The following is a 23,457-nucleotide window of genomic DNA, read 5'->3' as shown; positions in this document are numbered from 1 at the left end:
TAAAGAGTCCCAGCTCTCTCAGCCTTTCCTCATAAGGCAGATGCTCCAAGCCCTCAATCATCTTAGTTGCCCTTCGCTGGACTCACTCCAGCAGTTCCCTGTCCCTCTTGAACTGGGGAGCCCAAAACTGGACACAGTATTCCAGTTGTGGCCTCACCAGGGCAGAGCAGAGGGGGAGAATGACCTCCCTCGACCTACTGGCCACACTCTTCCCTATGCAGCCCAGGATTCCATTGGCCTTGTTGGCAACAAGGGCACATTGCTGGCTCATGGGTAATTTACTGTCTACTAGAACCCCCAGATCCTTCTCCTCCAAGCTACTTCCCAGCAGGTCCGCCCCTAACCTATACTGGTGCCTAGCATTCTTCCTCCCCAGGTGCAGGACCTTGCACTTGCTCTTGTTGATCCTCATTAGGTTCTTCTCTGCCCAGCTCTCCAGCCTGTCCAGGTCACGCTGGATGGCAGCACGGCCCTCTGGGGTGTCAGCCACACCACCCAGTTTGGTATCATCAGCGAACTTGCTGAGGATACACTCTGTCCCCTCATCCAGGTCATTAATGAATATATTGAACAAGATTGGACCAAGTATTGACCCCTGGGGGACACCACTGGTTACAGGCCTCCAACTAGACTCTGGGCCGCTGATCACAACCCTCTGAGTTCTGTCACACAGCCAGCTCTCAATCCACCTCGCTGTCGCCTCATCTAGCCCATACTTCCTCAGCTTCCTAATGAGGATGTTATGGGAGACAGTGTCAAAAGCCTTGCTAAAGTCGAGGTAGATGACATCCACGACTCTCCCCTCATCCAGCCAACCAGTTATAACATCATAGAAAGGTATCAGACTGGTCAAGAATGATTTACCCTTGGTAAATCCACGTTGACCACTTCCAATAACTTCCTGTTCCTCAACGTGTTTGGAGATGACATCCAGAATGAGTCGCTCCATTACCTTCCCAGGGACAGAGGTGAGACTAACTGGTCTGTAGTTCCCTGGGTCCTCCTTCTTGCCTTTTTTGAAGATCGGAGTGATGTCAGCCTTCCTCCAGTCCTCAGGCACCTCTCCTGTTCTCCATGACCTTTCAAAGATGATGGAGAGTGGTCTAGCAATAACATCTGCCAGCTCTCTCAGCACTCGCGGGTGCATCCCGTCAGGGCCCATGGACTTATGGATGTCCAGCTTGGTCAAGTGGTCTCTGACCCGGTCCTCCTCAACTTAGGGAAAATCTTCCTCTCTCCAGACCTTCCCTCTTGCCTCCAGAGTATGGGATTCGTGAGGGACAGCTTTAGCAGTGAAGACTGAAGAAAAGAAGGTATTCAGTAACTCTGCCTTCTCTGTGTCTTCCACCACTAGGGCACACATCTCATTCATCAGTGGGCCTACATTTTCCCTAGTCTTCCTTTTTCTATTAATATACTGAAAGAATCTCTTCTTATTGTCTTGTTGTCTGAGGGAAGAATCACCTCCCTCAACCTGCTGGCCACGCTTCTTTTGATACAGCCCAGGATACAGTTGGCTTTTTCGGCTGAGAGTGCACATTGTTGGCTCATGTCCAGTTTTTCATCCACCAGTACCCCTAAGTCCTTCTGGGAAAGGCTGCTCTCAATCCCCTCATCCCTGTATTCATACCAGGGGTTGCCCCAACCCAGGTGCAGGACTCTGCACTTGACCTTGTTGAATCTCATGAGGTTCACACAGGCCTACTTCTTGAGCTTGTCCAGGTCCCACTGGATGAAATCCCCTCCCTCAGGTGTGTCAACCTCTGCACTCCACACGGTGTCATCTGCAAACTTGCTGAGGGTGCACTTGATCCCACTCTCTACATCATTTCGTGAAGATACTAAACAGTACTGGTCCCAGTACGGACACCTGAGGGACATCCCTTGTGACTGATCTCCATCTGGACACTGAGCTGTTGACCACTACCCTCTGGATGAGACCATCCAACCAAATCCTCACCCACCAAACAGCCTACCCATCAAATCCATACCTCTCCAGTTTAGAGAGAAGGATGTTGTGAGGAACCATGTCAAAGGCTTTACAGACGTCCAGATAGACAACATCCATAGTTCTTCCCTTGTCCACTGATGTAGTCTCTCCATCACAGAAAGCCACTAGGTTGGTCAGGCAGGACTTGTCCTTGGTGAAGCCATGCTGGCTGTCTTGAATCACCTCCCTGTCCTTCATGTGCCTTAGCATAGCTTCTATATCTCTTCCATGATCTTCCCAGGCACAGAAATGAGGTGGACAGATTGGTAGTTCCCAAGGTCCGCCTTTCTACCCTGTTTAAGAATGAGTGCAAAGGTTTCTCTTTTTCCAGTCACCAGGGACTTCACCTGTCTGCCATGACTTTTCAAATATCATGGAGAGTGGCTTGGCAACTACCTCAGGACTCTGGGATGCATCTCATCAAGTCCCATAGACTTATGTATGTTCAGGTTCCTCAGGTGGTCACGAACCTGATCTTCTCTTACATTGGGAGGGACTTTGCTCGCCCATTTGCTGCCTTGCAGTCCATCCACTCGAGAGGTGTGGGAAGAGAGTTGTCAGTGAAGACCAAGGCAAAAAGTTGTTGAGTACCTCAGCCTGCTCCTTGTCTGTTGTTACCAGTTTGCCAGTCTTTCTCATCAGAGGTGTATGCTTTCTTTGACCTTCCTTTTCTGGTTGACGCATCTGTAGAAGCCCTTATTATTATTCTTTACATCCCTTGCCAAGTTCAGCTCCAGCTGTGCCTTAGCCTTCCTAACGCCATCCCTACACAACCGGGCAGCATCCCTATACTCTTCCCAGGATGCCCGTCCCTCCTTCCACTGCCTGTGTATTTCCTTCTTGCCCTTTTGTTTGACCAGCAGGTCTCTGCTCAGCCATGCCAGTCTCTTTCCTTCCTTTCCTGATTTCTTACACCTGGGGATCAAGAGCTCTTGCACTCTATGGAAAGCATCCTTAAAGATCTATATCAATTCTGTTCTGCTCCCTTGTCATTGAGGGCAGTTTCCCAGGGGGTCCTATTGACTAACTCCTTGAACAGCTGGAAGTTTGCTTCCCTAAAATTCAGAAGCCAATGAAAAGTTCACAATTGATTCTTCCCCTGCTTCTTCCCCACTGCTTAGAATACTCCATACTTACATTTGGTTTGCCATTATATGTTGTGCTTTAAATTTGTAAAATGACCTTGTAAGTAATGACTTTCCTACAATTCTCAGGAGTCTCTTAATTTGAGCTGCAAATTGTACCTTGCCAATTTTTGTTGAGTGATTTAACAGTAAAAGACCTTTGCCCAGTGCCCTTGCTCTGCAAGCACTGTTTCTCTTTCTGTCAGATTATTTTGTCTTTTTCAAGCTGAACCTCAATTTCTGAATTGTTACTTTCAAAACATTTCATCAATTCTCACTTCTGCCACATTTTAAGAAACTTTCAACTTTGCCTTCCGTAATCTGTTATCCAATTATAAAACTATATTAATGTGTTACTATCATCCAGTTACAGAAATACAAACTGAGCTCGATAATATATTATGGAATGTGTAGTTCTTTTCCAGAGTGTTACAGCTGATTTCATAATATTCTACTACATGGGTAGCATGAACAGCCTCTCAGGGTATCAAAATGTCCACAAATAGGGGAGTTTCTTGGGGATGGACTCTTTCTACTTGTTTTGGATTCATCAGTCTTCACTAAGCATATGCTGCACAATCAGCCTGTGTATGTGAAGAAGTATCTATGTGTGAAAATCTGATACATTCGCAACATGCAAGATGTTTTGCTCCTGCCCTGTCTTCTCCACAGAATAAATTCCACAGTTGTGAGCTTGTTGAATCCACTGCTCCTGCTCTGCAACATGCAAGTATTCATATTGCTGTAAAAGTTTTTCCTCATAGAACTGTAGAAACAATAAAAAAACATCTCAGGCAGGAAAGCCTCGATGTAGGGACAGGAGGGTCTTGCAATATCTACTGAGGATTAGCACATACCACCCAAAGAACATAAGCTGCAAATCACCACAGGCTGGAAAGGAATGTCTCTCTGATTGTGCTGCTTTCTACTTTGCTGTTTGCCATACTGGAGATATGATCTTAGTCCAGGTGGATCTTTCATCCTACCTGGTATGCCCTCAGGTTTATTCTTTGCTCTCAAGATTGGTTATGCACACAATCCTCTACCTCCCTTAGCATGCGGTGTAGCTGGTGTAGTTAGCTGGTGTAGTTGCTTTCCAGCTCTTTATAGAAAAACAACAGACTGAAATTAAACTTTCCTTGCTTCTGTGCTTGTATTCTCCTATCCACAGCCGGAGAATGCCTCTTCCTCCAGCTGAAAGACAATGGCCAGGATAGCTGAGCTGAAGATCACCAGTCAGAGCATGCCTACCCAACTGGACTGAAGAAGGGACACAGGCAACCGATGAATCCAAACAAGAAAAACAGCCATGATATTTAACACAACAAAAATATAAGGACTTTTGGACAAATATTGCAGTAGATTTATCGGCTCTCTTGACACATGAGGACATTGGTGCATTCAGCTTCCAGCCAGCTATGCAATTAAAGAGCTGAAGGTTTTTCTCATAAATGGCTTACTTCATTTTTAAACACAGTCATTTCAGTTAGGTACTAGGACCTTGTGTAAAACTGTCTGATGCTTGTGTGTGAGGACATATGCTGTTTGCACATGCTTCACTGCACCTCAGGCATGAAATCAAGCATTTTGTAATACTTCTGATGATTCCTGTGTTGCTTCAAAAAGCTAAACATTAAACTCTGATTAAATATCACTGACTAAGATTATAAGGGATGCTTTAAGTAGTTAAAATGCATGGTAACTGCAAGATATCACTCCAAGCTGTTGTATCTGGGACACAGAAAATACAATATTTAACAAAGAATGAGAAAAACCCACTTGGACTTCAAGAGCACTTTCCTGCTATTATAGGAGACCAAATGACAGAAGCTTATTTGCTGCAGTCTACTGGCAGTCTGTTAGGTAACATGTATTCACTCAGTGATGTTCATAAGGAAAAGCTACCATTTATAACCACAGTACTCATACGCTACCCGCAGTTCTGTAATTTATCACGCAGCTATTCCAACAGATCTAAATCACAGTTACGTTCAAGTATGACCAACCCTTCCTCATCTTAAATCAGGCTCCTGCTCCATCCAATCCACTGAGACTGTTCTTCAGTGACTCCTTCCTAGGTAAGGTCCAGACCAGTACTCAATCCTTATCGTCCCTGATATGCAAGCCACATATCAATACATTATCTCTCTTCAAACTTTCCTTAGACCCTCTTTTCCAAAGATTCACATGCCTCAACTAAGTAACACAATTTATATAAACTCAGAGCAACTGTTTTCAGCTTCTTGGTGTTTGCTACTTCTGCTTTAGACCCAGGGAGGACCCCAACAGCTCATCCATCTTTCCCACCTACCATAGTCCTATAAAGGAAACTACTCTCTACAAACCTTGCTTTGCTTAACTCTGGAGATCATCATGGCTACTCCACTACTACTATAAGGACCCTGACAGCAGACTGGGCTGGAATGCTGACACCACATGAAAAGTGTCCTGATCTACTTGCACATAGGTATCAATTGTTTCTTGTCTTTGATGATCTTTTTTTTTTATTATTTATTTATACAGCCCCAGCACACAACAGCTTCCTGATTTATGACCGGAACTGAGCAACACAGATATAAATAAAGAAACAACTGCCTTACATGTACCTTTAATTTGAGCATAATGGCCGTCTCCATAGAATACTTTGCTTTTAAAACTACTCTTCCACAGAGACCCTACACATACATACTATACTGCCAGCTTCTGGGCTGACCAGATACAAGCCTTATTCAAACTTGATTAAAATCATCCTTGTGTGACTAAAACCTGCAGACCATATAAAACATAACACCATCACTTCAGAAGATTTTACAAAATAATTCCCTAAACATTGCTTCAGTTTTTGTTAAACAGCAAAGCCTTAAAAAGTATTAGTGGAGATGTGAAGCGTTAACAGGTTACTATATGAATAACACCTTGCTCCCTCAGTAATGCAGAGTTTGATTCAAAGACAAAGGAAGTGGAACCGTTAACAGGGTCTGCATTACACTCACAGACATCGTAGTTCAGGTAGGTCACTTTCCAGATCTTTGTGCTTAAATTGATGAAAGGAGATTTCCCTCATTCACATTAAAGATGCATACTACACAGAATTGACATACTCCTTCCTATCTCTTATGATTTTAAATTAAATTACAAGTTTTGATTGATAGGAGCAACATGCCAGCAAATGGAACATTATTACCAAGCAATAAATCCTTATATTATCTACTTAATATATTTCCACACTGTCAAGGTCATTTTATAGTTCTACAACATAAACTGTCTATCAGAATCTTAATTACATTTCATAAAAGCTGCCAAAAGTATTCTCAAACATGTTTATCTCTTTACGCACTCATAATTTTCTGAACTTAACAGCAGAAACACATTACTATATTTATTATTGCCATTTATGTTAGCAGAATGACCAGTAGCTTAGTTACTTTGACACTAGAAACATAAAATAAGAATAATATTTTAAAAAATAGTGGTTCTATGATACAGTGACAGTATGAAGAATACCAATGTCTAGTTTGCAGATAAATCAGATTGTCAATGCGTCAACTCAACAAAATAAAGTACAATAGCTAACATACTACATGCAGCCTAAGGCTATTAAATACAATAAACCCAGCCTGAGTTACTAGCTGGGTACTAGCTGGGTTTTTAAGGACTGATCACAATTACATACTTTTGCTTATTCATAAAGCAAATATATTTCTGCCTATTAGCTATCTTGTAAAACTGCTACATAAGATTACTAGATATTGGTGCCTTCATCCAAGTGGTGTGTATTTGTACAGTGAACTTACACACCACATGAGGGTGACTAATTCAGAGATGAACAACAGAGCCCTTGTGTGCCCAGCACAGCTGGCACCACCTGTATTATTTTAATCAAGCTCTGAAGACAATAGTTCAGGAAGGGACCTGAGAAAGTTCTCGCGCACAGGTGTCATTTCCCTAGGATATAAGGGTTAACCTAAGCTTAACACAAAAGCTAACACTTTCATACAGTAACTGAGGTGAAAAATATTGCTTAAGCAGTCTTAAGTTCACATTATGTCTTCTACAGCTGAAAAAGTCTCAGGAAGTGCAGTAAGACAGACAGACACAGGAATGAAATGAGACAAAAAGACCAAGAATACGAGGCAACGGGACAACTGTCATTTTCCAGAAGTGGGTGAATGTCCCAGAGAAAGGTAGAGTGGGACAGTCATACCTTTGATTCTTTAAAGATTGGGAAAAGGCAGTAGAGTAGCTAGTACATATGCCCTAACCTTGACCTCCTTCCGGAACCAGGAACATGTCTACAGAATTTTGAGTAGTCAGAATAATAATAGGAATAGCTAGCTTATCTTTTCGTTTTCATTTTTAAGATTACAAGTTTTGGGACAATGTTGTTTTGTACTCCTAAATTTATCCCTGAGCCTGTGGCCTTGATGATAAGTAACAGATCACAGCTGCTGAGGAGATTACGGTCAAAGATGAGAAGTGGTCCTGCTGCAAACATCTATACAACCTTACACAGGTTGAGCGTGAAACTGGAGTTAGATTTAAGGATGGCGCACAGATGAGCATTCACCTTGCCTTTCCTCAGTGAGACACCCACCCACTTCCACCTGTGAGGAGGCAAAGAGAATTTCAGTGTCCAGGGTGTCCTGCTGGGTTTGTGTTATTTCCATGACGTCCTTGTGATCGAGGATTACATTCAATTTTTTTCACTGATTTATGGATTCTTTTTTTGGCTGTCGATCAACTACAATATTATACATCACAACACCAAATGAAAGTATTTTCCTCGATATTTGCAGTTTATCTTATTGGTTTGTTTTCTGCAAGCACATACAAGCAACCTGTATGTCTCTCTGTAGAGCACAGCTCTTTCAGAGCATAGTATTCAAGGTGCTTTTTTGAATCAGGACACTGACTGTGTTCTTTATCTGCTAGTCTGTTCTATCTTCATTGTTATTCTAGCAGCAGGAATTAATCTGTGCAGAGGAATACAGATCTGAGGGAACAACAAACAAACAGACTGTTTGTGGTAGCTCTAAGGCTTCCATAATGGACACCCGCACTTACCTAGCGGATTTGCAAACATAAAAAGCATCTTTACTCTGCACAGTATCAGTGAAACTTTTGCCAACAAAATACATTTTACTGATGATTTTACAACTTATAAATACACTTTGACAGAGACAAATACAAGTTCTATTTAGGAAGCACCCCTACACCCTGAGATGGCAAAGCTGCAAACAGGTTTAGACTCTGACTGAGCGTACCTCACCTCAGAGAAGCACTGCATCACCATTAGATGAAGGAGACTATGAACTGCGTTTGTGTAGGCACACATATTTAAAAGGGGTTATGCTGGCTACAGGGAGATGGCATTGCACGTTGATCTTTTGAAGTCCTGCTGTCTTTTGCTTTTCCAAAACTTTCTGAGACCTCTTCAAGGCTTGCAAGATACAATGCTAAGCAATATGAGATACCAGCAGTTATATTGAAGCAAGCTAAAATATGGATTAAACAGAAAGAGACCACTGCCATTAAGTTGCTTCATTTTACTTTGATTGGATATCTTATTTGTAACTATTCCTACAGTAACATTTGCTACAATACATGGTGGCTATCTGCACAGCTCCTTTAATGCCATTAATCTTGCAGTAGCACAGAAAATACGCAAGACTGGCATTATGCAGAGTAGACTTTTACTCTCAAATCCTCAAGTTTGAGAATCTCTTTGACCCAACTCCTTAACTGCCATGGGGAACACCTTTGGGGCCAAAAAGGAGAGAGAGGCGAGCCCCACAAAAAACATCCCAGCCTTTAGCTTTCCTTTGGTTTGCAGTCCCCACCTCCTCTTTCTTCCATGACAATACATGTTATGCTGAAGTTCTTCTAACCCGAGTGGAATGGTGAAGTCACCATCTACTTTCTCATGACAAAAACAGTTTTTTAAATTTCATTCAGCTTATTGACCACGTGCACAGAAAGCAGGCATGCCCATATCTTGAACGGTCACTTTTCCAAGTCGAATATAATGTATGCCTGTATGACATCCCCTCCAGAAATAATTTAGATAAAGGAAGAAATTAACATGAATTCCTTATGTGTAGCCACAAGAGCTTGGTAGAAATGCATGCCAAAACTAAGCTCTTCTGAAGACATCACTGGAGACAAAATGTTTAAGAAGTTTTTCTTCCCTTGATCCATCCTGAAAGCAAACAATATTTCTTGTACTTACTGCTCCTTTGGCTGAAGACACCTGGAATTTTGAGGCTTCCTGGTACAGAGTCAGTGGCTGATATCACCTCCCAAAATGGACACTAATATTCCTCTGGCTCTAGCAAGAAGGGTTTGGTAATGTTTCGAAGTATGAAAATTGATAACCCAAATATGGTTTCAGATACAGAAGTGTAAGAGTTGTTATTAACCATATAAAGGCCTATTTTTTTAAAACCTTTTAAATAGTGGGTGCTGTAGCCTAAATCCATGATCTGTGGGCAACTGCATACATATATTAATTTCAACTCTCCTGGCTTTTGCATCTCTTTACCAAGGTATACTATAAGATTAAAATATCAGCGACTAAAGCTTTCTGATATGTTGCTCATTATTTCACATCCCCCTCTATACATTCACTTTTATCTTTAAACTGAGAGCTCCTCCTATTTAAAAATACTCCCAAATGAAAATATTTCAATTCTTTTGTTGTTCTTTTCTAGACCCTTTTCTAGACCCTTTGAATTTCTATCATATCTGCTTTTGCTCACTTCATGTCAGAAACAGAAATTATGACAGATTAAAGTGTTCCAATAATTCACGAAACAACATGCCTCTACTAGAACTACCTGCTTTAATTTTTCATGCTTTTGCCCAGAAGTGCACACTGAGCAAGCCACAGCAAGTCTAAATTCCGTTCCTGACTAGCTGTGGTTAATTGGAAACTGAAAACTGCATTGAATAATTTTTTATTTCTTCTTAAGGTGTATTAACCATATTTCTTCTACGCAGATTTTGTACTGTTTCAGGTTACATAATCATCTAGCTTTATTAGATAACAAATAATGAGTTCTGTAAATGGTGTATCTGTGCTCTCCAGACACCCTTTCTAAATAGTTAAGTCCTAGGCTTTGCCCTGCTATTAACATTATCTTATTCTGAAAGGAGAGCACTTGGAGGCTCTTTCCCTCTTTGCATCTTTTAACCAGATTACTTGCCATTTGGAAAAGCTAAATAGGCACATCTCAAAAATTGCAAAATATAGTTGACTTTGCAGTAGAAAACAACTAAAAATACAGCTTTTGCATTTAGGGATTCTCATATCTGGTGTATCTAATGTTGCAGTTATTAGCATGTATTTACACTTTTTTGAAGACCTTTTGTCCCCTTCCCAGGGTCCTGTAAAGCTTCAGATCCTCAGAATCTTTCACCTAAGACATCGTGCTGGCATATGAAAAGCCATGAGTCATATTTCTGGCCAATATTGCTAGGAAACTAGAAGCGTACCTCTCATTTCTTGGTATTTATCTCTATTGCAAACACATGTAAAACAAATTTTGAACATAAATAAGAATTTCTTCAGCCATTTTATTGGTCTTCACTCAATACAGAATTTTCTAGTCTGCCAGCTAAATGAACATAAGAGCACTCACACGTGAATAAAACCCACACAATATAGAAAATGACACATTCCTAACACCCTAAAGTAATGTTGTTTGAAACAATCATTGCACATGAAAATGCATCTTCTACCCACTACAGAAACAAAGGTAAAAAAAATCACTTTTATTTTAATTGTTAATTGGTCTGCAATTATCTGAAGATTATTTTTTTTCCACTCAGGAAAACAAAAGGCAAGGAACACATCTTCTTGAAGAGTTTACAGCTGTTATACATGACAAATACACAAGTAGATGAATAACAGCAAGAATTTTTAAAAATTACTTTTAAAATATTCCTAACTTTGTGTCCACTATATATTGCAGAAGGTGTGATATAACAAAGGAGATCTCAAGTGTGGAGTTTGCCACTTACCCACCTTATTTAGTCCAAGAAACTCCAAAGGATTATTCAGAGCATTTAAACAAAGAGTCTAATTTTCTCTATTGAGGGAAGTTAGGATTTTAACTTTGGCTATCTAGTTAGTTCCTTGTACTAGACTTTGTGAACAATTGTCTATTACTCACACTAGGTTGTAAAACTCAGTTAACTGGAAACAATCTTCAAGAAGATTGGATGAATGACCATGAAATCTCACCTGTATTTTGTGCAGGTAGAGTTTTGATGTGAAGGATCTGGTGGATTAAGTGTGATTCTTGGCGAGACCTGAGCTGATAGCAAAAATCCCGAAGCTAGGATAATGAGTGCTACAGCAGTACCTAAAAATACAGATAAAGAACAATGTGATACTTTTCTCCAGAGCACATGAAATAATTCTCTATTGAACTGAACTATGCTTGGGAAAGCAAGGCACACAGCATTCGCTAAGGAGTTGTGATGAGAACCTAAGACAAATACCCTTTGCTACATCCACATCCTGAATTAGGTTAGATGTTAAAGTCAAGTGCATCAGGTGTAATGTCCAGATATTAAATTGACAGGTTGAGACTTTTTTTTAAATATGTGGAATTGAAGACTGCATAAATGAATGGATATATTCTTTTTGGTACTGAAAATAATGCTATAGAGATAACATTTAATAGTGACTTTGAAATCGCCATACTTTTTCCCATTCCTACACCCAAACTTGAAGGCTTTCCTGTAAAACAGAAAACAGAATCAGCTTTTTCAGTGCTTCTACTTCCCTTTGTGAAATGAGAGAAATTTGACTTTTCATAAAAACACCACCAAAAAGCCCAACTGCAATTTCTGATCTTGTTTCAAAGAGCACACGTAACATCTGCTGGGAAACCCCACCCCCTTCCACCTATTTGGTCCTGTGTCCCCCAGCAAATTCCTTGTGCACGAGCTGGGCAAAATGACAAGAGGGAAGACGGCAAAAAAGGTTCCTACTTTGGGCAACAGGCCGCTACCCGAACATAACCCATAGTTTTCCTACCTTATTTGTCACACACACAATATGCTGTATCATTTTAATGAAAACTGATACACTTCACCACACAGACATATAAAACCTTTGCATCTTGCCACTTGACCAGGCATCGAGTTCTATGGTGTATAAAATACCCTGTATGCCTATCTGTACACTCACTATTTATGTGGCATGTTTTATTTGAGAGGTCACAAATAACATATATAGCCTGATCTAAAAATACATTATTTTTTAGGATAGAAGCACCTCTCCTACGAGGACAGGCTGAGAGAACTGGGGTTTTTCAACCTGGCTCCGGGGAGACCTTATAGCAGCCTTTCAGTGTCTGAAGGGGGCCTACAGGGAAGATGGGGAGGGACTCTTTATCAGGGAGTGTCGTGATAAGACAAGATGTAATGGTTTCACGCTGGAAGAGGGCAGATTTAGATTAGATATTAGGAAGAAATTCTTTACTGTGAGGGTGGTGAGACACTGGAACCACTTGCCTAGAGAAGTTGTGGAGGCCCCATCCCTGGAAGTGTTCAAGGCCAGGGTGGATGGGGCTTTGAGCAACCTGGTCTAGCGGGAGGTGTCCCTGCCCATGGCAGGGGGGTTGGAACTACATGATCTTTAAGGTCACTTCCAACCTAAACCATTCTATGGTTCTATGATTCTGAGTTAGTTACTAATGATCTAATAACATTATCCTTACCATACAAAAACAGACTCACAAACCACTGAAGCGCATCCCAGCCAGAAGGCAGCAGACATTTAGAAGTGTGCAGTGACACAGCTTACTGGTTGAAGGCAAATGAAGGATGGTGTATTCAATTCCAAATACTCCTCATCATCCCCTTTGCTCTGTATGTTAGAAGCATGTAAGTAATTTTCTGAGAAATGCACCTGGCAAGCCTTTAGAAATGCCACTACATTAAAAACCGTAACATGTCCTCTGGTAATCTTCAAGAAATAACACATTGCCTGGTTTTTATTTGGGGTTTGGGTTTTTTTGGTGGGCAGAGGAGATGTTTTGGCAGTTTCAGCGGTGGGTTTGATGGTGTTTTTGAACAGAAAAGCAAGAGTTGTGCCTGCTAGGAAAGCGGGCAAACCCACCAAGCATATGAAAAACTTTTTCTGAGATATAAATAATATCTTAAGTACCAAGATCTGTGTAATGAAATTATTCATGAATGTGTCTGTGCAGCAGCCATGACTAATAGGCATGAATATGCACGTATTGGAGATGACCGGACCACGCGTTTACCTGAACCGAGGCAACCAAGACCTTAAACTCAATCATAAACCGTACGTAGAGAAAGCACCTACCCGCCATAAAATGTGATCCCAGTTTATTCTGTACTTGGCTTTGTACTGCTATAGCTAGTAGGTACCACTAATAATCCCGGGTTTCTGGGCAGGCTGGATATTGCACTAGATTTACTGTACTTTCAAAATGCCATAAACCAGACAGCAAATATCTTTAGACAGGGCCTATAATCTTATTTATATTCATTCTAAATATGCTTTGTCTGTCTTTTAAGCTAACCAAATACACTACCACTCACTTCCAGTACCTCTGCAAATGTCTTATTTCTTTGGAAAAGTACTGAATATGTAAACTTGGCAAATGAAGTTTATTATACATTTTCGTTCTGTGGGAAGTTTGACAGTGATGAACAAAACCATACGACAGCACATTATTAGCTAAGAAAAAAAAAAGAAAAGGAAATATCCTGAAGATATTTTAGATTTTCTCTGTTACAAAAAGATATACAAATTGTCTAATGCCTGAGTATCACCATGCTTTCAAATTCACAATTTCTGGAAGGGGAAAAGGAAAACACAAATAAAATTGATACTGCACTTGTCAAAATTCCTGCATGTTTCCCAATTAACAGCTTTGAAGAAAGACATTATGAGAAGAAAAAGAGCAGAAGAAAGATAAAGAAATGATGCCAAGATATAAAATGAATAGGAAACTAAGAGGAATCAGTAACTGTGGTAATGAGAACTAAAAAGGTGAGGTTTTTTTTCAGAAGCAGATTATTATAATTTTCCTAATGCTTCTGGATCTATCTGAAAGGCTCAATTTTTCAAAACTTGCTAATATTTTGAAAATTATAACGATAAATTAAATTCAACACAAAATAGTTCCTTCCCAAATGTTTTCAGAAAACAGGAAAAGCTGCACAAGTTTACAAAAACAAATTACAGTATGTTACCTTTTAATGAAAATACTAATGTTACTATCTCCCTACTGATTATTCTTGTAGATTATCATCTAACAAACATCAAATCAATTAACCGTTACCAAAAAAAAAAACCCACACCCTTGCAGCAGCAGGCAAAGGTTTTGTCTTCTTTTTATGTAATGGGAGACTGGGGCATTCCTGGCTTCTCCAGAGACCAGAGAAGCAGTCAGTAATAACTCGGTGTGAAAGTCAATGACCTTAGAAACGCAAACCAAAGTAGAGCACTAAAATATTAGTTTACCCCATGAGAAAACTCATCATGGAAAACAAATCCATCAGCAGATTTAGTAATTATCATTTTATTAAACAGCCCTCTGGCTAAGGAAAACACATCATATCCACCACTACCTAAATCAAAGTGTCAAACATTACATAAAAAAATTCTAAATAGTACAGAGAGTTTACATATGATTTCATTACTGTCACTATTTGTGTTTTCCTTACGAAGGGGCTGTCTGATAAAGAACACAGCAAGCGATGCAGCATGGATGAAGTGATGCTGCAGACTGGCAACTGACCACAGAAGGACCAAGAATATTTTTACCAAACAATTACTTTGTGTCCAAACAGCATAAACAAATAACTATTATTCTCCTTCTTTAATTCTATGTCTAATTTCTATATTATTCTCTGGTTTATGACTAATATGTTTTTTAAGAGATATTTATACCTACATTTCAAATGTATGACCTTTGAATATGTTAACCAGAGCCAAAAAGCAGAGTTCTGTGATTGTATGACAAGTCCAGGTGGGAACCACACCTAAACGGCTGGGTCCGGAGAAGCAATAAACTCCTGGGGGGATGGCCAGACATATGAGGTATCAGGGCCAAATATAACAAATACTCCATTCCATAAAGGAGAGGCAGCACCCAAGAACCAGAAGCACCAGTGCAGTGCCAGGAGATCCGCTTGCAGAAAGACAAGAAAACAGGCAATTACCACAGAGGAAAAAAGGGTATAGAGCATAGGGAATGGTACAGAACTGGGTCCTTCCCCTCTGAAACACTTGGTGCTGGATGGAGACATATAGAAGAATTTACAGGGGAGATGTATTTTAACTGATCTGGAGGTAGACTGTGATAAAAGTAGCAAATTGAGATTTTTGTTCTTTTTTTTTTTTTTTAAGATGCGAGGAACATGCTTTCCCAATCTTCTCTGTCATGACCACATTTCTGAACTTAGATTGTGAAAAACTCTTCAAGTTTCTCGACTCCAAATCAAAATGGTGATACACCAAATACAGATTTATAACAACTCGGAAATACCAAATTGCCTCCAAACTGCATGTTTTAATTTACAAATCTGGGTAACTGCGTATCAAACCGTATGCGACACTGTGCCATCACTGTTCTGCCTATATAAACGCACTCAAATACTGTGAGTGTAGATTACTTCCCATCGCTTGGGAACTGCAGATGGCCAGCGACTTGGCAGGTGGTCTCCCACTCTGCTGTGTTGCATTAACTAGAAGTTTGGATCCCTGACAGCAACAACAGAACAAAATATGGAGACATTAAACCCTCCCAGCTAAACACTTATGAACATTATTTCAAGAGGAGCAGGAATGGTTTCTCTTTTCCAAACCCTGTTCTTGTAAACATCTGAATCTTTCAGACGTTCAGCCAGAGGGAGGTATGGGTCAGAGATTGCTCCAGCCAGAACGAGCAAGTAACATGGGAGCAAGCAGGATTTAACCGGTAAATGGCAGGACGCGGCTGAGGGTAGGCAAGACTGCTTGCTCTGCCTTTTCCTGCTTCCAAGAGATGGCTACGTGATGAGTTACGGTGTTTGAATATTTGGAAAAAATGTAAAAATCCAGAATTCTGTCTTTTAGTATCTCATACAGGAGACTAATTAAAATCACCTTCGTGCAGGTAAGGTATTTACTGTATTGTTTTTCAGATAACTATGCAAAGAACTGCATTACTTTTTTTAATAGTGCTGCAATGGCTATGCGATATGCATAATTCTTGATAATATGTTCTGAATTCCCATTAATGAGCCAGAAATTACATATCACATATACACACATGAGATTTAAAAACTGATCAGTTGTGAAGTTCCAAGCATTTGATTCCTTATACTGAAAAAAAAAAAAGCATTGAAAAGCTAAATAAAAACATTGTCAAACATAGCTTGAATGAAAAACTGCACCTGAAAAAATAACATGCTAAACCTCTCTCACAGCCTTTAGCTGTGGTACTACACTACTTGTCTTGAAAAGCTGTATGATTTCAGGGAGAAGATGGGGTCAACACTGTTGTTTTAAAGAGGAGTACTTTGAAAAAAATAGCGCTTGAAATTTTATTTTAATTTTATTAATAATTAGGAGAAAAATACAATACACTAATTAAACACTCACCTGTTAAGCTACCAAGTGTAAGTTTCCGGCGACCCATTCTTTCAACGAGCCAGACTCCCACCAGAGTAAAAATGAAGTTTATAAATGCTGTCAGTGCAGCCAGCCAGATTGCAAGCCTGTCGTCTTCAACTCCGGACATCTGCAAAATGGTAGCACTGTAGTACCTGTGAGTGGAGGGAGAGACAAATACGAACACCGCTGATTTCAATTTGGCTCACGTTAGAGTTTCTGATTTTAAATCAAAAAAGATCATAGCAAATACCAAGTGTGACCTCCTGCATAATGCAGCCACAGACTGACAGCAATTACCCCGGGAAATCAGGCATAACCAAGGCATAACTTGCACTTGGCTAAAGTTTTGACTGGAAGACATTGAGAGATGAATTCCGCTTCCCTTGGCTGTTTGTATTTTCAATGGTCAATCGTATTCTGCCAGAAATGGGGTTTGCATTTTTAATTTAAATAAATCCGGCTTTCAAATTCAGCTGTTGCTTTGTGCTCTCTCTTTTTTTCTGCCAAAACATGCAGGATTCTAGCACTCTGTGTACTGTCTAGGGAAAGATAGCTCAAAAATCAAATACGTTTTCACTCCCGCTAAAGGTCATACAGAACTAATCTATGGCATCTAACACGTTGCAAGTGCCACTTGCAACCTCCTGGTTTTAGGTTTTGCAGTTTTATTTCACTGCCACTGAAGCGCCCGAAACCTTCTCTATCGTATTACTTTTGTCTTATCCAGCGTGCGACTGCTTTGAAGTGCCTTAGCACCCCGTTGCAGGGATATGACTCTACACCCAACAGGAGCATTTGACAGAAGTTTCCACTCCTCTCTAAAACGAATCAACCATTCCACACAAACAGTAGCTCATAAATAAATCAACTGAGCAAAAGGAAAAGGGGGAAAGAAAAGGAAGCCTTCTACCATTTTCCACAGAGATCAAATGAGCACAGATAGTATGCCTATGTTCTCAGGGAGAGCTAAATAAATCTTCAAGAAAACACATGAGTAGTTTTGTTCATGGTGCAAAAGCACTTTTCATCTTGTTCTTTTAATTTGTGCTGACTGAAATACTGAATATTCAAGCCCTCAAACACCTAGCAGCCTGTAGGCTTTCACACAGTAATAACCATCAAAAATGTTAAAGCTCACTTTTTTGTTTTCCTGGTCAAAATGCAGCTTGCTTTAAATGTCCCCCTGTTGTCTTAATGCCCAGGTATGCTATCCTCAGCAATTTTTGTGGCCCACATTTTTCTTTTCTAAGCATAAAACACTTTATTTCAAACCAATAATCCAGGATGGTCAATATGTTCAACTGACTACTTGCAAAAGTGCTCGAGCCATTTAAGACACTACCAGCCATAAATGATTATGCCTACAGCTGTATGTTATGGCCTTTCCCTTTGGCTAAGACATGTATTTAGATCCTCCCAAGCTCCTCTTCCCCACCAGTACAGCCATCTGAGACTCATGGTGCAGCAGGAGAAGACCTTCAGAGTGAAACTGCTGGTACTGAGGACCCAGTATCTACCCACACATGGGTTCTGAGCCTGGCTCGCTGCTCTGCCTGCCCGTTAGGGACTACAACATCTCATCCAGGCTCATTGTGTCTGAAAGAACTGCACACTCTGAGATCCCAGCAAGGGTGTGAATCTTGGAGAGATGAAGATTCATAAAGCATAGGCGTCATCCAAATTAAACCACTAATGTTAATGCATCCTCACTTCTTAAGGCTTTCTTAAATTAAATTGCTAACTGCCTGTCAAAACATACATTATACTGCACTGTTCCAGTCACCAAAATCATCCAAATAGTCTGATCTCCCAATGCCACCTTTCATTTTCTTCTTAAGGGTAGGAAAATAACAATAAATGTCAAGTCTTGGCCCACTGACACCCGCTGAAACTCCTATTTACGTCCAACAGACAAGGCTTCAGGAAGCCATGTTTAACTTCACACATCTAAATCTTCTCAAAATCCAGTTCTACTGGGAAATCAGAAATTGCCAGTTGTCAGCAGCAATGTATAGTATGCTGTTTCTATAAGGTTAAGAAAGCAAAGAATAAATAATCACACAAAAGCATATAGATGTCTAAAGCCCAATATATATAAACGGGTGCCTTCTGCCCCCGACATTCCTGCTGGTTCCCTATAGCACGCACTGGTTACATATTCTCAACTAGCAGCTTACTGCTTATGCTTAAATAAACAATGTATTTCATTTCTAGGGAAAACAAACCAGGGAAATTTAGATTCTGCAAATCCAAATGCCAAGCTACCAAAGCCTGGGTGCTAGTCAATGACGTTCATGTTTATTATGGCATACCAATCTAATCTCAAAAATTTAAAAGAACACTTGCATAGATTATGATAACTACTAAATATATTTGCTTATGTTCACCTATTTTAGTATGCCCATTTTTTATACCAACCTGTGCAGCCCTAACTGCCTACTAATGTATCAAGATGACAGGTCTTTATAATTCCTTCCTGACAAGGAAAAAACCTATGTGGCAGAAAAAGGTCAAGTTGTGATATTTTACAGCCACAGTGAATACTGCAGCTCATGCAGAGAATGCAATTTCAGTGACAAAGTTGCGTAGTCCTGGTTTATTTTATAAAAGGCAAAGAAAATTACAAAAGCACATGTGTACCCCCGGAATTTCTAAGCAAGTGCTGTTATCTTAGAAAGCAAATAAATACAGACAATTACAAAGCCACACAAAGTAACTGAGTTAGATATACACAGAAATATTTTAATATTGATAATTTCTGAGGATGTCAAAATTACAAATTTGGTCTAAAAAGAGCTGCTGTACATTAAAAAAACGATGAAACATTTCCACGTTTAAGAATCCTCAGACTAATCCTTTGACTATACACTGAAAATGCACAGTACCGGAGGAACTGAATTACCCCCAAGCACCTTCCTCCCTCCTCCCCTTTAAAGAGTCAGTATTTTTTTAAAGCAATGACATTCAATATTTAAAGAAAAGGGGAATTTCCCCTCTTCAAGCAGACTCTCATAGACAATTCCAGATGCATCGAGGTTCCTAGGTCAGCTCATTCAGCAGCAGAGAAGCAGCCCACCATGTCAGGCTTTGTAGCTCTCAATCAAAAAAAAAAAAAAAAATGCCTGTCGATAAGGTGCCATCACAGCTTTGATTGCCCCCATCATTCACAAGGGGCTGCTATAGCCCACCTGTTTTACCAAGTCTACTCCAACAAAGAATTTGTAATTCTTGTAAAATTAATTAATAAATCCAAGTAACTCAGAAGTACCTTTCAACATCTTGAAAACATTTACATTTTTGCTTTTAAGAAAACAAAAACAGAGTAATCTGGCACTGCTTTGCAAGGGTTTGTTAATATTTTCTAGCACAGTGCTTTGGAAATCACCGTCCAACTACTCAAACTACTCAGTCCAAGAAAAATCAGTCCCTAGACATAACAAAACCCTCTGTCTTTTTTTCTCAACTCAACTGAAATAACACCAAGGGAAATGGCAAGTAGTGCAATAGCCAAGAAGCAAATCATTAAATATTGAAGAAATCCAAAATGGTGGCAATTTCAACAGATTTACATGCTCTTTTTCTGCAGCTGTGCATGAACAAAGGTCCTCTCCAGGCCAAGAATGACAAAGCGTAATTATTTAAAAAACAAAAAGCAATATGTTACAGCATATATACACGTGGAATACGGAGTCTTGTCCCTCAGCTGACTTTCAAAGTGGGGAAACGTTCAGATGAGAAATGGTCAGTCCACTTTTTCAGGTACGGACACTTGCAGAGTGGCCATGGTGCCATCTATCAAGCCAGGCAGCTGCATTAATATGAGACTATGCCAACACCAACCAGGAAGCTGGACCATTTAGACAGACACCATCTTGCAGAAAACATCCAAGGGTATAATACTAACTCAAATTTCATATCGATTAAAACAAAAGTGTCCCACTCAACTTACAAGTCTTCTAATCTTTTTCACGCTTCCCTCCTTTTGCAAACTATCACTCATCCCTATAAATACAGCTATAGTGTTCTCCAAGATAGCTCACTGTTCTGACACATGCCTTGAACATATGTATTATGATGATGAGAAAAACAAGCTAAGCCATCCTTAACATTTCATCTTGTCCTGGTTTGAGGTAAAACAGAACCAATTTTGTTCAGTAACTTCGCTTCTTAGCTGGGCCTCTTCTAACAACTGAAATTAACTGCATATTGTGCAGACAGTGTTCACTCTCTCAGAGTGATAAGACCTGTGTTTACAGCTGATGCCCAGGCATGGGATGCAGAGAGGCTCCTGCTTATACTTATTGCCATAACAGCCAAGGCCAACCGGCTTTGTTATTTGCCCCGTTGGAGGGTCGGAAGCGGAAAAGCATAGTGGGGTCCCACCTGCAGGGAGGAGCGGACAGGACAGGTGACCCAAAACTGACCAACAGGGTATTCCATCCCATCTGCCTCATGCTCAGTATAAAAGCTGAGGGACCAAAGGGTCACGGGCTCTTCCTTCAATGGCCGACGTCTGAGGAGGACTCTCTCTGCCTGTGATCCCAATCCTGACTCCAGATCCGGAATCCAGTTCCCGTCCGTTACTGAGTCCAGCCTGGGACTGCCCCAGTGCCAGCCGGTGACGTGATTGTCATCTCGGGAGCTTGATACGGTTTTGTATATATTTTTCATTATTTCTTTTTATTTTATTATTAATACTTCATTAAAGTAGTTTAGTTTCTTCTAAACTCTTAAGTCTCTTTTTCCTCCTCTGCCTCTCTCTTTGTAGAGGGGTAGAGGGGAGCATCTGTCGGTCCCGTCTGGGGTCCCTCGGGTCCCCAGTGGTGGATTTGGCCTAAACCACGACACATCTTTGGGTGATAAAAGATCATGATGGTTTTACATGCTGCTAACCTGAATAGCAACAGCCCAACAAATGGCAATGCCAAGGTATGGGATAGAGAACCTCCGCTGCAACAGAACGCTCGGCAGCGGCTGGCTTAGCTTGCCGTGTCCCACTCGCTGCAGGTGGAAGAGTTGGGGAAGGACCCCAAGCTCCTACATACAGGTCCTGAATAATTCCACCTACTCGAAGGCCTGATGTGAATTTGCACAGGACATACTTTTCCTGAGAACTGAAAAATCAATTTTTATAATAGCACTACTGTTATTAACTGCTTTTAATCCTGCAAACGTACACGTCTTCCTCTTCATTCTTTTGTTTGCAGCTTAAACACAACTATCATATCGTGTCTGAAGATTCAGAGGTGCTCAAGGAACAACAAGCATGAGCCAAGAAACTCCCACTGGAATTACCGCTGCTGGAAAAAGGCCAGGCACAATGAGAAAATGCAGTTTAGCGAAAGATGGGCTATATAAGCTTGAGAACAGCTTCTAGAGCAAACCAGGCTTATGGAAAGAGCAAGCTTGTATCTGCCTGTCCCACCCATTTACACCTATGTTATGAAAGGGACTTAATCAAGAAAGTTTAAGCTGACCCTTTCATTACCAAGGGCCTGCAGAATTACCACGGCTTCACCAATATGTTAAATTGTGCCAACTCAGCTGCATAGATGAACTCACAGAAAGAGCAGGAGAAAGCATGGGCAGCGTATGGGAACTTAGATGCCAAAGTACTGTAAATGAAAACAAGATAGGAAGAAGATGATATCTAGAAGGAGCCAAAGACAGCAGATGCTCTGTGTGTGGAGGGTCTCTGACAGGAGGGATGCTATGGCTCTGCTAAGCACCATATGAAGCCTGTGGAAGGGAAACAGGCACTTTGGCAAGGTGCTGTAGAAGCAGGAAGCAGCGAAGTAAAATATCCCTTGTTTAGACTTCTTTGAAATAAGGATTGCAGAGCAATATTGCAGCATTTGATGATATAATTGGAATGTTGGATAACATGGTTCAATTTCCCAGCTTCATGTTCTGCATGCCACAGTGATAAGGGAGATGCGGCAGTTCCCACTTGCAGAGACTGCATGCAGAGCCACCACAGACACCAGTTTGGAGACCTGGGCAGTTACTGAAACTGTGCTGCTTCCCTGTCTATGTCTCTAATCATGTCTGCCTAAACTCTTACCTTGCTTTTTAAGCCTGGATGGGTGGATTGGACCAGATGACCTCTACAGGTCCCTTCCAACCTCAACCAGTCTGTGATTCTGTGAAACACAAATTTGATCACCTCCTTTCTGAACTCCTATAATATAAATTAGTAATATTAATATCAACAGTAGCACTGATATTATGAAATACCTGAGCATATATTGACTTTTCAATGGGAACTGCCTTTGCCAGACAAAACTTTGTTGATGCTGAATCTCCATTAGCTATGGATAATGAAAATGGAAAGTCACAGCAAGGATAAGAACTAACCTTATCTCTGACATTAATAAAGTTGATCACAAAAGCTGTAAAAATCCATTTCATCACTATGATTCAGCACCAGTCCCAGGACTATCCATTAGTCAGTTTACAGCCTTTAGATTCCTTAAAAAATTTAAAACCTTAAAACATTAACTGTTAAGCTGAAAAAGGGAGTATCAAACAACCACAATCACCCTCTGAAAGCCCATATAGTGACAGATGGGGCAAACCTGTCGAGCCAAACTAGTTGTATCAGGTTTTGTACAAAAACCCCTCACAATCTCTGCTTTCCTCTGATCCAACCGGATTGTAAATTTTTAGTCACCTTTTCACTTACTTAACTTTTC

At 40.5% G+C, this 23,457-nt stretch overlaps 1 protein-coding gene across 1 annotated transcript in view; it reads right to left on the bottom strand.

Annotated features, from left to right (window-relative positions):
• Nucleotides 1-23,457, bottom strand: part of SLC2A13 (solute carrier family 2 member 13) — a gene marked incomplete at both ends in the record, with an annotated part of 163,664 nt that overhangs the window by 31,142 nt on the left and 109,065 nt on the right. Inside the window, 2 exons of the mRNA XM_082494963.1 lie at nt 11,360-11,480; nt 16,751-16,914. Coding sequence (XP_082351089.1) covers nt 11,360-11,480; nt 16,751-16,914 — 285 coding nt within the window. The remainder of the gene's footprint in view (nt 1-11,359; nt 11,481-16,750; nt 16,915-23,457) is intronic.

The sequence above is a fragment of the Vanellus vanellus genome (assembly GCF_965231255.1).
Source record: "Vanellus vanellus genome assembly, chromosome: 1".
Lineage (NCBI taxonomy): Eukaryota > Metazoa > Chordata > Aves > Charadriiformes > Charadriidae > Vanellus > Vanellus vanellus.
The sequence above is the reverse complement of the archived record's forward strand: the minus strand, read 5'-3'. Positions and strand labels throughout refer to the sequence as shown.